The sequence below is a fragment of the Notamacropus eugenii genome, chromosome 2, assembly GCF_028372415.1.
Source record: "Notamacropus eugenii isolate mMacEug1 chromosome 2, mMacEug1.pri_v2, whole genome shotgun sequence".
Taxonomy (NCBI): Eukaryota; Metazoa; Chordata; class Mammalia; order Diprotodontia; family Macropodidae; genus Notamacropus; species Notamacropus eugenii.
Genome location: NC_092873.1, coordinates 39,624,527 through 39,641,196, shown reverse-complemented (window position 1 = coordinate 39,641,196; position 16,670 = coordinate 39,624,527). Strand labels below are relative to the sequence as shown.

Sequence of the window (16,670 nt, the reverse complement as noted above, 5' to 3'; positions counted from 1 at the left end):
AGAATGATATGTGTAAGAACAGCAGGAAGGCTAGATTTGTGCTTAGACTGTAGAGTGAGTGATGGAGACAAGTGTGGTGAGAGCCAGGCTGTGAGGGGATTTCTCGGGGGGGGGGGTCTGCTGTGATCCTGGAAGAAATTGGGAGCCCCTGCATATTATTGAGCAGAGTAGTGACCGCATCAGACCTGAACTTTAGGAAAATTGCTTTGGCTGTCAAGCAAAGGATAGAGTACTGTGGGGAGACTTCATTTGAGGAAGATGTGTGGGAGAGAAGGGACCAGACAGTGAGACCTGGTGGCAGAAGGGATGATGTGAGGAGCCAGGGAGGACAGTGAGATGGCAGACGTGGGGGCTGGGAGGACGGTGCTGCCCTCACTCTGCCCCAGAGGGCAGAGGTAGGAGAAGGGAAGACAAAGGCCTGGCTCATTCTGGATAAACTCCCAGGTTTACAGAATGTCTAGCAGAGGGGCGTAGGCATCCTGGGCCCTCGTGGCTGGGCCTGGGCTCTCTGGTCCCCACCTTCGCTCTTGTCATTGATGGAGTGTTACCTCCAGAAGCAGCTCTTCAGGGGTGTGTGTGTGTGTATGTGTGTGTGTCTGTGTCTGTCTGTGTGTCTGTGTGTGTGTCTGTGTGTGTGTCTGTGTGTGTCTGTGTGTGTCTGTGTGTCTGTGTGTGTCTGTGTGTGTGTCTGTGTGTGTCTGTGTGTGTCTGTGTGTCTGTGTGTGTGTGTCTGTCTGTCTGTCTGTCTGTGTCTGTCTGTGTCTGTGTGTGTCTGTGTGTGTGTCTGTGTGTGTCTGTGTGTGTCTGTGTGTGTCTGTGTCTGTGTGTCTGTGTGTGTGTCTGTGTGTCTGTGTGTCTGTCTGTGTGTGTCTTTGTGTGTGTATCTGTGTGTATCTGTGTGTGTTTGTTTGGCTTGACAAAGGGCAGGCTGAGCTAGGCTCCTCCAGCCCCCACATTCCTGGGAACAGGTCCTGGCTGCTGGACTAGATGTGGGCCTGCTGGCTGTTTGCAAAGAAAGCTTCAGAATGCTCGGCCTTCGCAAACAAAGCTCTTCAACTAAGAGGCCCCTGGGCAGTTGTCCACAGGAGCTGGCCAGCATACTGGCCCAGTGTGGGGCTGACCAGTGGGGCGGCACCCGCAGCCAGACAGACAGAGGGGGCCGGGGTGGGCAGCCACTGCCGAGATCCTTCTGAGGCTGGGTGGCAGAGCAGGGCTGGGCTGAGCACCTGGAGAGAGCCTAATTCACACTCATTCCCACCTGTCTGATGCTCCGCAGTTTGCCCTGGGTTCCACATCACTGATTTCATCTGCAGTGGTCCCGTGGTGGAATGGGAGCTTCTTGAAGGCGGACACTTGCCCTTCTGCCTGTGTATTCAAACGGTGCCTGCTGGAGCGTAGTAGGCACTGAATTAAATGATTGGTTGATTTGAGCTTCACAACACTCAGTTTAAAAGTAGTTCAGATATTTTATGTTTTGCTTTGTTTTATTTTATTTAATTGGGGGGGTATTCTAGGTGATTTCATCATCATGGGTAACTCCCAGTGTAGAAATGTCCTTCACTGATGCAAATTGGCACCTTAATTGTAACAGCCATGATTATTTGTTAATCAAGGCATCTGTTAGAGCCTTGGGGATTTCCTGGGGGGCTCTTGGAGCGTAAGCAATTTCTTGATTGGCCAGATGGCTACAATGGGTCACAGGCCAGTCCCTGTCCACTCACCCCAACTGCTGCTTTGGTGGCCCCCTGGAAACTCCCTGCCTCACCTGAGTTACTCAAAAGCCAGTGTTGATGAGTCAGAACTTTAATCCAGGCCTTTTCCTATGGCACCAGGAGTGCTGGAGGAGAGGGGCCTGGCTCTACTTGGGGTCTGTAGGACTCTCAATCTGAGGGATGAGGACTTTTCTCCCAGAGAGCTGACCCAATACTTCTCCTAGTTGGAATTAGGTGTCCCTGCTGTTGCCTCAAACTGTAAAGACAGTATAGAGGGGAGTCCCCACTTTCTTTCTCATAAGTCCTTGCACCCAGGGTTCAATCAGTAGCAGACAGCAATGGTATCACCACAGAGTGGCATGCCTGGGACCACACCTGGCCATTCATTCATTCATTAAGTATATACCAAACACCTACTCAGTGTTACCCACTGTGCTGGGTGCTGGAAATTCCAACAAAACCCAGGAGTTTACATTCTGCTGGGGGGAAGACGACATATATGCTGATAAGTATTGTGAAATACAAAGTCATTTGGGGAGGGCAGGCCCAGCAACACATACACAGATAAGTAAATGGATACAAAATATAGAAAAAGTAATTGGGTAAGGTAGGGGGATTAGGAACAGCCTCTGAAAAGAGGCCTTGAGCCGAGGCTTGAAGAAGCCAGAGGTGAGGAAGGAGTATATGCTGAGGCCGTTTCCGGGCACAGCCTGGGCAAAAGTACATAAGGGGGAGATGGGGGGCTGTATTCAGGGAGCTACAAGTAGGCCATTTGGTGAGAATGAGGATTTTGTGAGCTTGCTTTGGAAAGATGATTTAAGTGCCAAACAGAGACTCTGAACTTCATGTTAAAGCCAATACAAAGTGACCATCAGATCTAGGTTTTAGGTGTTCTGGAAGCTGTGTGGAGGACAAATTGAAGGAAGAGGAGACTGGAGGTTAGGGAGCCAGTTAGGAGTCTGTTTGAACATCCTGGGAAGAAGGCAGTGAGGACATGAAGTAGAGCAGGGGCAGGTACCAGAGGGAGTAAGGCAGTAGCATTGACAGGACTGGGCCCCTCATTGGATGTGATCTCTGAGGGACAGGTTTTGAACCTGGGGGGGCCAGAGGGATATCATTATCTTTGTAAAAGGAAAGCTTCGTTTGTGGGGATGGGTGGGGAGTTCTGTCTGGGGCTTTTGTGAGTGGGACGATTTCACTCTTTGTATTGGTATCCTCCCGGTGCCTGGCACATAGTAGGCACTTCATAAATGCTACTTGATTGCTTGGGCCTAGCATGTGGGAGATGCCCGGGGAATGTCCCAGTCCTGCTGTCCGAGGAGAGCCGAGGGACCAGACTGTCCATGAACACTCATCTCCTGCTCTTTCCACAGATTCTCTCCTTCATCCTGCACACAATCGTTCGGGGCTTTATCCACTCTGCCGTCGGGGGTCTCTATGCTGCTGTGTAAGTTGGTGCTCTCTGGGCTGAAGGGGAGAAGGGTCAGGGTGAAGTCAGAGTTCTTCAGAGCCAGTCTGTGACTCTTCCCCCATAGATGGGCCTGGCTTCCTTTGAGATATGTTTGTTTCGCTCCAGGAAGCAGAGTGACAAGCAATAAAATCGGTGGGAAAGGTGATTTGAAGGAGAATTAGATGCTTCTGAGCCACAGGCGTGCAAACCAGGTCATGAGCTCTCTCCAGGGCCTGTGACTGCATCACGTTCCTTGGCCATCCGCCTCGGGGCTGACCCTGGAACGAGGAAGGGGAGCATGAGAGGCGAGGCCCGGGGGCACCCAGCCATCCCCACAGGAGAAGCTGGGTCAGTTTTAAAGATTCAAATTGGTTGCTGCAGTGTGGATACTTGAATGCAGAGTACATCCAGAAACCCCCTCCCAGGCTGCCCAGAGAGTGTGGTGTCCTGGAGGTCAGAGACATGTCAGGCCCCAGCTAGAGTAGGCCCTGTAGCTGTTCAAGAAGTGACGCCAATCATTTGGAGCCTCGATCATGGCTCCCCCCCCCCCACCTCTGTGGCCCAGCCCTTGCTTAGTCCCCAGACTCTTAGGATGTCATGTCCTCGACGTGGGACTCTGGCTTCTGGGGACAGGGGTAGCTTATTCCCAGTTTATCTTCTTCTTAGGGTGTATATGTGTGATATGTGTTGGGTGGAGGTTTGTGTGTGTGTGTGTGGGTGGATGATGTGAGGAATGGTATAAGTGTGTGTGTGTGTGTGTGTGTGTGTGTGTGTGTGTGTGTGTGTGTGGTAGGGGTAGGTGGAGCATAGAATGTATGTGTATTTGGGGTGTGTAGATAGTATGTGTGGATGATGTGAGGGGAGATGGGTAGGGGGTAGTGGGGGGATACATATGTATGTGTGTGTATGGGGGGAATAGAAATCTTGCCTTTTTCAAGGCTCTGCCTGGAGAGATAACTCCCTACCCCTCTGGGCCCCCTGAGGCAGGATCGAGCCCAGGGCTGCCCATCATGGGGGCCAAGCCTTGGTGAGGTGGCTGCTGCCCAGGGCTCAACCCTGAGCCTGGCAGTATCACCATGGGTCTGCGATTACACAACCTTCCCTTGGATGCAGGCTCCGGGAAGACTAGGCCACAGCTTGAACATACTCCTCAGATTATTTTCCAGGAGTGTTGGTGTTATGAAATCCTTTTCAGTAGGATCTGCCAGTCCCCAGAATCCCTCTCCCCTCCCCCCCCCCAGACACTCACCACTTGGCCTCTAGACTGGCTGTTTATGTCCCCAGGGACCAAGAGCTCTTGTGGGAATATGCTGAGGGCATGCTCAGGAATACACACACACACACACACACACACAGAGACACACACAGAGACACACACACACACACACACACACACACACACACTCTGAATCCATCTCCAGCAGTTATCAGTTTAGAACCCAAAGAGGCCAGACCTGGGAGGCTCAGCAGGATGTGATACTCTCTGGGGACCCTTCCCTAGCCCCTCAAGGAGGAGGGCTCATTGGTTCATTGGAGCTTGTCTCCAAGGCACTGAGAAGAGGACTGTGAATCTGATAGAATGGCTACAGAACCTTTGCCTAAGAGTCCCCAAGGGAACCCAGTGGGTAGAACAATGGTCTGGAGTCAGAAAGACCCAAGTTCAAATCCCACCTGAGGCATTTGTAGCTATGACCTTGTTTGCCTCAGTTTCCTCTTCTATTAAATGAGGCTGTTGAATTCACGGGTTTTGAAGGCTCCTTCTAGTCAGATCCATGGCTTCTGCCCAGAGGGGAGGCTGCACCTCAGTGACAGGATTTCTGTCTCTCTGGGCAGGTACCCCTCTACCCAGTTTGGCAGCTTGACGGGCCTCCAGTCCCTGGTCAGTGCGCTCTTCGCTCTCCTGCAGCAGCCTTTGTTTGTGGCAATGATGGGGCCCCTTCAGGGAGACCCGTTTTGGGTAAGTGGAGGCTGGGGCAGGCAGGCTCACAGCCCATCCCCCTCCCTGTGACCAAGGCGGGGTAGGGGGCTTCCACCTCCCAGATCTATGTGACATTAGCACTCTCTCAAGAAACCATTTAGAAGGGGGGAGGCGAGCACTTTGGGATGGAGTGGGGTTCAGTGAATAGGACTTTGGAACTAGAGGACCTGGATTGAATTCCGTCCCTACTCTTTATTCCACATGGGACTTTGAGCAAGTCATTGATCCTTCCTGAGCCTCCATTCCATGTCCATAGAGATCAAGAGGTTTTACTGGGCAGGATCAGAAGGGTTTTCCCACTCTAAAGCTGTGGTCAGGATTCTCAAACTTCTCGGAAGCAGGAGTGTGCTAGGGCTAGCTCAGCATGGAGGCTTGTGAGAGCCGATGGTTAAATTTTCAGTATGAGCATTTACCCCTTGGGATTTGGCAGATGTTACAAATCAGGGTTTGATTTGTTTTGTGGATTGTCTCAGTTTAAGAAAAAGAGATGGATAAGATAGTAAGAATGTAAATGAAACGTCAAGGATTGGTTCATAGACTTTTCCCAAGAGCAGGGTGTTAAACATTTACCAGCGGCCCAGTGGCCTTGAAATAGAAGGAACCTCAGAAACATGTTGGGGCAGTCTGGCGAGGCTCAAAAGAAGCTTTTTTAATGTGTATAATAAAACACCTAGCACTTCAAAGGCATCCAACAGTGATCACCAGATTGATAATGACAAGTTCACAGACCCCAGGTTAGAAATCTTTGCTAGTCCAGCTCCCTCATTTTACAGATGAGGAAACTAAGGTCCAGTGACTTGACCAAGGTCAAACGTAACAAACGTCCAAGGTGGAATTTGAATCCAGCTCCTCAGATTCCAGAGTCCATGTGCTCTCCCTCTTGTTTGGCTATGGAGCTCAGCTCTTCTGGGAGACAGGAGAAAGTCTCCAGGCAGCCTTGGGCCTGACCTAGAAAGGCCCTAGGTGCCTGAGTCCCCCCTCCTTCATTCCCTCCTCCCCAGGTCAACATGGGCCTCCTCGGGGTGAGCCTACTGGGCTTCTGCCTGCCTCTTTATCTGATCTTCTACCGGCGACAGCTGCAGAGGCAGCTGGACCAGAAGAGGGAGGATGAGAAGCTTTTCCTCAAGATCAATGGTACCCCCAATCAGGAGGCCTTCGTGTAGGCAGCAGCTACAGTGGTCCTCCCCCCACATCACTCCACATGCTCTTCCCCCACTTTGACCATGGCTGCCTTTGGCCCCCTGGCCTGACCTTGCCCCCTCCACTCTGGCATTCTTGGAATTCTCCATCAGAAGCTGGGTTTGCATCTCAGCTTTTGGGCCCTGTGGTCCTCACCAGGAGCTGGAGGGGATAGGATGGATGCTGAGGGCTTGAGACAGCAGCATGTGGTACTGGACTGATTGCCTCCTCCTTGTTAGGGTGGGTCCACCTGATCTTTCTGGCCCAAGCTGCTGAGGAGCTGGTTCCCCGATGAAGTTGGTACTACCCACTGCCCTCCTTCCAGCTCCATCCCTGTGCTCTTGGAGGACCAGTCTGTCTGCCACGACAGACTGACCAGGATGATACTGTGGGGTTGGCACCACACTCCGATGCCCAGTGGGTCTCCTTTCCTGAGATTTGGGTAGCACCTCATTCACCGGATTCGAGGAAGGAAGCTGTCCTCCCTTCCCCCATGAACCAGCCCCAGTGCTCCATCTGTTGCATGCCAGCAGAGACAGTCTACCCACAAAGTGGAGGGTCTACTCCGTTCAGACCCAGAGGCACACACTTGCTGGCCTGATGGCACCCGGGATGGCCATCCCTCAAGAAAGCTGTCTGAGGAAGGAAGGACCCTCTTGTCATTGTTGGTGCTAGCCCCCTCGGGATTGTCTCTTGCCCCACGTCCCTGCCCTGCAGAGTCTCTGCTCTTCTGTGCATGTGGGACCCCTGTCACCTGCATATTGCTGGCCAGGACAGAGGGAGTGGCCTTGCTCTGAGACTAGGGCAGAGGTCAGGGGACAGGAGGCAAGACTTTAGAGGGAGCCTTGGAGTTCTGACAGTCATCACCCTCTTCCTCAGAGGGCAGCTGGGTGGGTGGGGGCAGTCCTGGACAGGGTCCGTTTGCAGCCTGGGTGGCATTTTGGGAGAACAGGGGAGGAGAATGAAGGGAGGGTGCCTGCTGGACCCCAGATTCCTTGGGGGAACAGGGAAGAGTCATGTGTTTGGATATCAGAATTGTGGTGGTGTGGGCCTAGGACCAGAGCCCCTGGGCTGATCTGGCTGAGATTGAGTGATGCAGCTACAGGTCCACAGCGCCCTCTGGCGTCAGGCTTTCCCAAAGTCAGACTGGCCCTTTATGTGATGCAGGGGCCTCTCCTGGCCTAGCCCTCCCCTCCAGTCCCTGCTCCAGCTGGGCAGTGGGGAGGTGGGGAGCAGGCAGAATGTGGCCTCAGTGTGCTCACCTGCTGCACCATCAGTTGCTACCTGTTTTTAAAAGGACTTTCTTGAGGCTTCCTAGTAGGTCTAAAAGTGGTATGGGCTTGGGATTTTTTTTGTCTTATTTTAAAGTTTTCTTAATCTTTTTTTTTATTATAAAGCAATAAATCTATCTTCCTTGTAGTTAAGGAAACTTGTGTTTGTATATGCCAGTGACACTGGATGTGGAAGTTTGGGGCTTGGGATAGAAAATTGGAGATCTCAGAATGCCTGATTCCCTCCTGGATGACCCACAGATTCCAATGTCCTCTTTACCTGTCCGTGCTTATCCAGACTGCCTGCCTGACAGTGCCCCAGCCCTGCCTTCCCACGCCACACATCCCTGCCTGGCTGGAAGGGGTGGAGGCCAGGTACAGATGGTGGCTGCCCAGCTACAGGCCCAAGCCTAGCCCAGATGATCTGAAGCTAACAGAGTCAGGTCAGAACCAGGCCATTTTGGCAGCCTATGCAAGCCTTGGGTCCCCTCAGGTCCTTGAGCACTCCAGGGAAATGGGTCATTTAGGTTCCTCTCTCTTCCTCTGTGGGTTTCCACCATTGATCAGAAAGACTGGAGGTGACTTGTGAGTTAAATGCATCTTGGATCTGTAGTCTAGGCCTAGGAACTTGAGAAGCAGTAAGCAATAGCGGAAAGAAGTACCCACCTTGGTGGAATCTAAAGAGCCAGGATCTAATCCCAGCTCTGCCTCTAAGCAGCTGTGGGACCTCAGACAATCACTCAGTTCTCTGGACTGCCTTCTTTTTTTTTCGTTGGTAGAAAAATAGGTAATTGGATTAGATAAATTGATTCCCTTCTGGATGTCTGAGGGGCTGCTGACTGTGGAAACAGGAATGCAGGTCTAGAATCAGAATGTGAAGGTCTGGGGAGGAACTTTGTTGTGGTTAAGGGGGAGGGAAGGGAGAGAGGGGAGTAAAAAAAAAGTAACCCGATGGTACATGTTAGAGAAATAGAGGGCCTCCCGAAGAGCCATGGGACTGTGGATTTAGAGAGCCACTCAGGAACTGGGAAGTCCACCCCCCAGTTTTACAGATGAGCAAACTGAGGAACAGAAGAGGTTTTAAGTGACTTGCCTAGGGTCAAACACCTAGGAAGGGTAGGAGGTAAACTTTGAACTCAGACCATCCAGACTCCAAGTCCAGGTCTCTAACCACTGTACCACCCAATTGCTTCCAACAAGTGAGAAGATATTTACTTGTAAGGGTGGAGGCACCTGTTGGAGAGGAGAGATCACGAAGCCAACATTCACCCATGTGCTTTAAGACCTAGCACAGACAAGTCACAGAATTTGATGTGCCCAGGACTTTGCCCCAGGTAGCAAGAGCCACCTAACATCTTAGATTGTTATCATGGCCCTTTTCTTATGTCCTGGTGTGGTGGAAATGATGTTGAATTTGGAACTAGAGAAAGCGAGTTTGAATTTTTACTAATGTGAATGTCATTAGTTAAATCACTTATCTGAGCTTCAGGATGCTTTTTGTGCTGTTTTTTTCTTTGTCCCTAAAATGAGAGGTTAGACCAGATGGATTCTAGAGTCCCTTCTGGCTCTGAGTTTATGATCTGTACTCAGCTGTCTGACCATCAGCATCTTACTATCTAACAGTAGTAAAAACCAATCAAAACTGCTGATATCTGGAGCGTGCTGGTGGTGGCAGCTCAGCCAGTCACAGCATTGATTCAAGGAGGGGAGCGGGGCAGGGGGTGCGGGGAGGAGGGGGCCTACCCTGTAACAAATTCAGATTGGATTTATTTATATGCTTCCTAATTGATGCACACATTCTCTCTTATTTTCCAAGGCAGTTCCTTTTTTTTTTAAGAGGACACTTTATTCTGAATGAGGTTTGCAAAAGGAAGAGCCTTTGTTAGACTGTAGTTTTGGTTTTTTGGGTTGCAAAATATTGTTATGGAATTCCTAAGTTCCTGGGACTTTGTTGGTCTGCATATATCTTATGTGTTTTGTTTGGGGATTGGGGTTGACTTTTCATGGAATCTTTAAGGCTTATGAGACCAAGAAACCAAATGCAATCCTTGAAATGCCTCCCTATCCTCTCAGTCCACTAACCCTCAGCTAGCCTCATTTAAAAAAAAAAAAAAAGCAAAAACAAGACCCAATGTTTTGTGGATGCTTTTTAAAAAATAAGCCTCACTTTCATTTCATAGGGAAATGACACATCTCTTAGTTGGAGCCTTTCTTGTAGCAATTAAGTACAGTGCAGAAAACAAATCAATACATTGGCCATGTCAAAAAATGTATGTTTGACTCTGCACCTGTAGGCCCTCACCTCTCTACCTACCAGACTTCTAAAAAGTGATGTCTACAGGAGCCTTACTCTTCAGATCCTTACAATTTGGTTTTCATCCCCACACCCAAAGTGGTTCTCTCCAAGATCACTTATGACCTTATCTCTGTAACGAAAGGCCTTTTTCCATGCTCATCCTTCTTAACGTCTGTTTGAGGTCAAGATTTGATCTTGATATTGTGTCCACAGTCTCCCCTTGATCAGCTTTCCATGGTACTACCTGCTCCGATGACTCTCCTCCCACTTCTCAGACCATTCCTTCCCTAATCTTTCTGCTAATTTCTCATCTCTTTCTGGCCCCTGAAGGGTGAATGTTTCTCAAGTTTCTTGTGTCACTATTTTCTCTCCCATGTGTGCCCCAACATGACCTCTATGCAAGTGTTTTAGAGATGGATGGTCCCAAACTCTCCTCCGAGCTTTCGTCTGGTGTTTCCAGTTTCTTTGTGGATATCTCCACCAGCACCTTAAATTTACATGTCCAAGATCCAACTCATCCTCCTCCTGAAAAAACCCCCCAAAACACCTTTTTAGAACCTGGAATTAACCTTGACTCTTTTTTCTCTCCACTCACACCGAGTCAGTTGCTAAGCCCTCTCATTCTTTCATTGTTTCCATTGTTTACCTCTAGTGAGTGTTATAGGGTCTGCTAAGCTGTTTTGGTTGTTGTTCAGTCTTTTTTTAGTCATGTCCAACTCTCCACTAACCCCATCTGGGGTTTTCTTGGCAAAGATACTGGAGTGGTTTGCCATTTTCTTCTCCAGCTTATTTTACAAATGAGGAAACTGAGGAAAATAGGGTGAAGTGACTTGCCCAGGGTCACCTAGATAGTAAGTATCCAAGGCCAGATCTGAATTCAGGTCCTTCTGACTAGAGGCTTAGCTCTCTATCCACTGCATTCATTCATTCCTGTCTTCAGTCTATCTCTTTTCCAGTCCAAGCTCCACACCATTTCCCCAGGAACCTCCTAAATATGCTGTTATGACTCATTCCTCAGTAGAAGTAGCATAGACTCTAGAATCTGAGGGTCTGAATTCAAATCCCGGCTCTACCACATAATACCTTCATGACCTTGGGTAAATCAACTGATCTCTTCAGGGTTTAGTTTCCTCAGCTGTCAAGTGAAGTGGTTAGATTCAGTGGATTCTGAAGCCATTTCCAGGTGCTGCTACTCAGAGAGAAGCATCCATGGCTCCTTGTTGTCTACCAAATAAAGTGTAAAGTGGTTCTGGCATTCAAAGCTCTCCACGATCTAACTTGCACCTACTTACATTTTTTATTCTTTTACATTTTTTCTCAATTAAATGTAAAGACAATTTTTAACATTTCAAGTTCCAAATTCTTTCCTTCCCTCTCCTCACCCTGCCCTGCGACAGCAAGCAATTTGATACAGGTTATACATGTGCCATCATGCAAAATATATTTTCATGTTAGTCATGTTTTGGAAGGAGACATAGACCAAAAAAAAGAAAAAAAAATGAAAAAAATAAAGTGAAAAAAATATGCTTTGATCCACATTCAGACGCCATCAGTAATTAGCAATGTTGTGAAAGAAAACAGACCAAAAAATAACAACAACCCAAGAAAATAAAGTTAAAAAAAGTATTCAGACTCTGTCAGTTCTTTGTCTGGAGGTGGGTCGCATTTTTCATCATGAGTCCTTTAGAATTATCTTAGCTCTTTGCATTGCTGAGAAGAGCTAAGTCTATCAAAGCTGGTCATTGCACCATGTGGTTATTACTGTGTACAGTGAGTGTCCTGGTTCTGCTCACTTCACTCAGCATCAGTTCATGTAAGTCTTTCCAGGATTTTCCGGTCTGCCTTCTCATTTCTTATAGCACAGTACTAGTCCATCAAAATCATATACCATAACCTGGTCAGCCGTTCCCCAATGGATGGGCATCCCTTTAATTTCCAATTCTTTGCCACCACAAAAAGAGCTGCTATAAATATTTTTGTACACCTACTTCCTTTTCCTTTGATCTCTTTGGGATACAGACCTAGTAGTGGTATTTATGGATCAAAGGATATGCACAGTTTTCCAGCCCTTTGGGCATAGTTCCAAATTGCTCTTTAGAATGGTTGGATCAGCTCACAACTCCAACAACATTTGCATCTTCTTTTTGAGCTTTATCTCATACATGTTTCTACCTGTCAGGCCTTTCCCCATTCCCATATTCCTCTCTCCCATCTCTAATTTTGCTCATTACCAACCCGCATACCTGAAATGAACCACTGCCACACTCCCCCAGCCCCCATACTTGTATCCAACCATTGATGTCCTTCCTTCAAGGCCCAACTGAGATGCGACTTTTCTCATGAAATGTTCCCTGATGTCATCTCCCCCCCCCAACTCCTGCCTGTGAAATTTATCTTTTCTGCCTCTTATTTCAAATTAACCTTTGCTTGGACCTGTCCTTTGTATTTATGTTATACCCCCTCAGCATTGTGGGTATATAGTTGTCCTTCCCTGAATTAGATTCAATTGTGTTTTTTTGAGAGCAGAGTTTGTATTCTCTCTCTCTGTGTATCCCTAGCCCAGTGCCTATGCACTTAGTAAGTACTTAGTATTTGTCTGTTGGTTTCAACTGTATAGTGATAGAGACCATGGGTTCATTGTATTAAAATTTAACTTGGAAACTTAATGCTATTGTGACAAATGCTACTTCTATACAGCCTTAAGGATTACTAAGCACTTACCTTACCGTAGCCCAGTGAGGTAGGTCCTTTAAGTATTACCCTCCCCATTTTATAGATGTGCAAATTGAGGCTTAGAAGCCAGTAATTTGACCAGCTCTTAGCACAGTGCCTGACACTTAGTAGGATGCTTAATAAGTGTGTATTTACTTACTCACCAGGGGCACATATTCTTGGGTCTCCCTCAAGGTTGGGTGCTGCTGCTTTGATACTGAGGAGGGTATATGGGGTAGAGTGAGTTCTTTGTGGGTCAGGTGTCTGCCTGGCACCTAATGGGCAGGCATTGGTTAAATGCTTATTGATTGATTTAAAAATTAACGATCAAAACCCAGCAGAGAACCATTAGTGTTGGAACTGGGAGTGAGGCCAGGGGCAGAGACTGCTGGGGGCCTTTGGGAGCTGGGTCAGAGAGGAGGCACTGAGGGAGCTGAGCTGCAGGCAAGTGGACAGCTAGGGGTCAGACCTTCCCAGAGGGGTGCAGGGGGTCTTTCAGAGGGTGGTGGTGAAGGCGGCTTCCACTCAGCTGGTCATTATCCCCTGCCCCTCTGAAGGAACCAGGCCCAACTCTGCACTGATCCTTCAGGCTGGACAGTCTGTGGTGAGCTCCTCTCGAGGATCTCCACTGAGCCTCCTTTGCCTCCCATATGCTTGGAAACAACTTCTTCCTTCCCCCCACAGCCCTGAAAATTAGGGCAGTTCAGCTCAACAGAGAAACAGTGAACATCTCCCAGAGCCTCCCTTCCCTTTTCTCTGAGGCCCAAGGTCAGGCTTCTGGGAACAGGAAGCTGTAGCAGCCTCAGGAAGGATGTAACTGGGACAGGGAGTGGAGTCCCTGTGATTCCTGATCCTGTTTGCCAGTGACTTGGGTTGTGCCCAAACCAGTCCTCTTCTCTTCTCCCCCTCCCCACAGGGCTGTTACACTGTGACCAGGGACACTGCATCTTAGGTAGGGCACCTTGCCAGGCCTGTCCTCAATCCTGAGGCAGAGGGGAAGGTCTGTGAAGGCCAGGTGGCCAGAGGAAACGTTGATCTTCCTGGTCACCTGGGAGCTGGGAAGGCCTGTAATTCCGGAAGAGGGAGTGTGGTCAGTGTCCTTAGGAGACTGGAGGGGGCCACAGGAAACAGTCCCAAGCAGTCAAGGCCCACTCTGACCCTGACCTGCTGGCCCCATCATCAGGTTTCTCTGAGAGGGAAAAAAAGAAGCAGGTAGATTTGTCCACAGCCACACACTGGCTTTCTCCTTCACAGTTACTTTTAAAGTTGTTTAAGCTGTGAGGCATGAAGCCGGACTCCCAACTCTCATAATTGGAGGAAATACATGGCACCTTACAGTTTACCAAACACTGTCTATTGGGGGGCCTGAAGAGGGACCTCCCAGGCAGGTCAGCACTCCTCCAGAGTTCTCTAGTGTTAGCAAATCACCAGGGCCCACTGAGATGTGCAGTGACCCACCAAGGGGAGCTAGTCAGTTTGTCATAAGGTGGGACCAGAGCCAGGTCTTTTGGGCTCTAAGGCCATCTTTTTATCCCCCAGCCTCGAATGACTCTCTTAGGCCTCAGCAACAACCCAGTGAGGTTACAAAAAGCATCACCTCCTTTTTGCTTAAGAGGAATAGGAGATCAAGGCTTAGCGTTTCTCCCATGATCACTCAGTGTCCCAGACAAGACTACCTCTGATTGGGGGCCTCGCTCCACAAAACCCCATTTTCTCTTCAAGCCTTCTCATTTGCAGTGGCCTCCTTCTTGTGCCCACTGTAATCGGGGTAGCCTTGCTTTCCCACTCAGTATTAGGGATGTTGTCAGAACCTTTCAATGGTGGTAAAATAGTTACAGGTACTTGTGAAGCAATTGCTTCCTCTTTCCCTCTTCCTCCCTCTTTCTAGCATTAGCATCATCAAAAACTCTTTATGATTTATTGAGAGGCAATATAGTATGGTCCGAAGGGCTGTGGATTTGGAACGGAGAGTCCCTGGTTTTAACTCCTATTGTTGATGTGAGCTGTCAGCCAAAAAAACATTATTGAGCACCTACTATGTGTCAGCATTGTATTAAGTGTGAAGGGTACAAAGGAAGGCAAAAGGCAGGCCCTGCTCTCCAGGACTGACTAAAGGGGCAGACAAAGTGCAAACGATTATGTCCAAACAAGCTATGTGCTGGAGAAGGAGGAAATGCTGGACAGAGGGAAGGCCCTGGAAGGCTTCCAGTAGAAGGTGGGGTTTGAGTTGGGGCTCAAAGGAAGCCAGGGAGGCGTGTAGGCAGAGATGAGGAAGGAGGGCATTCCAGCAGTGGGGGACAGAGAAAATGCCAGAGCTGTTCCTGAGTGGGTTACTTAGCCTTTGAACCTCAGTTTCCTTATCTGTAAAATAGTGTTACCTGTAGTAACACTTCACAGGGTTGTTGTGAAATCTTGTACATGAAACACTTTTCAACCTTTCAAGTGTTATTCTATATTACACTTCTAGTGGTGAGGGTGGCCCAGTGAAGATTCTGAAGAGATCCCTAGCCCCACCCTGTAGAAAGCACTGCAGCCAGGACAGATCCCTGGCTTTGTGTCTTCGTCCCAGAGCATTCTGGGTGCACTTAGACAAGGACTCAGATCCCCCTCCCCCTTAGTAGAGAGTCTTCAGGAATGACTGGCCCCAATGTCCTCATTGAGTGGTGAGTAGCTAATGATTTGATGATGAAGCTCTCTGGGCTCAAGCCCGTTCGGGCTGGCCTTGGGCAGATGCTCATCCTGTCTAGCACTGGGTCTATATTCAAAGGCTTCCTTCCAGCCCAGTATAACTGGCAAAGGTCAGGGCTCTACTGGCATAGCCTTGGTTTGTCCTGGGTCTCTGCCCCACTGTGATGAGACAGACAGAAATCATCAAAGCCAAGAAAGAGGTTACGTCTGCAAGTCAGGATAGGATGCGTTGGAGAACAAGGGCAGATGTGCAGGCAGATAGCAATGGGGAAGCACACCTGCCCCCAAAGGGGTGAATGTTAGCTCTTCTTGGAAAGGCCAGCAAAGGCACTGGGGAGAGGGCTATTTGGTTGGTCTCTTTCCCACTCCTGGGGAAGATGAGCAAGTGGTGGACTTGTGTGTGTCATCCGTATGTGAACATATATGTGAGTGCCTTAGGATAAGAACTGAATTCAGCAGTGTCCTGTTTTACTTCCTTCTACAGATGGACAAGTTAGTGAGCAGGGCAAGGCTGGGAAGGTCAGGGAATAGAGATGGAAGCATGGTAGTAGATGTTAGGAGGAGATTGTCCACAATAGTCTGAGAAGGCAGGTTTGGAGAGGACTGGGGTTCTGTTCACTGGATCTCTGGAAGGCCAGAGTAACCCTCAGCCCTAGGGACACATAATTTTGGGCTGATTCCTAGAAATTGAACCCTGGGAGTAGGTGGCAGCTCTCCTGCATAGAAGCCTGTGTAGACCTGCTGCTGTTCTCCCCAAGTACGTACCTGACTCAGATCCCCTGTGGCTCTTTGTCTCCCCTTGGCATGCTGACACCCCACCCCCACCATGTGATTAGATTATTGTCACCAATAAACCTGCCTCTGTGGCCTCTGGGACTAGTGTCTGCCTCTGCGTGGTACCTCTTGTGGCCAAACGGCTTGTCATCTCCATGAATTGGGAGACTCAGACTGTGATGGATGGACTGATCCAGGGCCACTCTCTGCTGCCCACCTCCTTGGCTCTTCCCAGGGCCACATGGCCCCCTTTCCAGCCTGGGGGGAGCTCCAGAATACCCAAAGGAGAGACCTGATTCAATAAAGAGCTCCCCTTCCCTTCTAGTCATAAATCCACTCTGGTGTGCTCTGACCAAAGCCAGGCTGTCAGAAAACGGGGGAGTGGGTGAAGGAAGACCACCCATCTCTCTTTTCTGCCCCTCTCCTCCTCATGCTTTAAGGTATTGTTGCCCAGATACCCCCAAGAGGTCTAAGGATGGATTTCAGGGAAATCTATGAACTATAATGGGAAAAAAATGCTTTATTTTCCCTAACTTTTGGTTTTTGTAATCATGTATTTAGGTTACACAGAGGAAAGAGCACCAGGCCTGGGGTTCAAATACAGCTTCAG

General features: G+C 49.1%; 1 protein-coding gene across 5 annotated transcripts in view; it reads left to right on the top strand.

Annotated features, from left to right (window-relative positions):
• The window catches only part of SLC43A2 (solute carrier family 43 member 2), a 50,011-nt gene extending 42,273 nt beyond the window's left edge, over nucleotides 1-7,738 (top strand). For all 5 annotated transcript variants that reach the window (XM_072639933.1, XM_072639935.1, XM_072639934.1 and 2 more), the window contains exons 12-14: nucleotides 3,086-3,159; nucleotides 4,996-5,119; nucleotides 6,142-7,738. In XM_072639933.1, the coding sequence (XP_072496034.1) occupies nucleotides 3,086-3,159; nucleotides 4,996-5,119; nucleotides 6,142-6,303 (360 nt within the window). In that variant the 3' untranslated portion in view covers nucleotides 6,304-7,738. The remainder of the gene's footprint in view (nucleotides 1-3,085; nucleotides 3,160-4,995; nucleotides 5,120-6,141) is intronic.
• The last annotated feature ends 8,932 nt before the right edge of the window (nucleotides 7,739-16,670 follow it).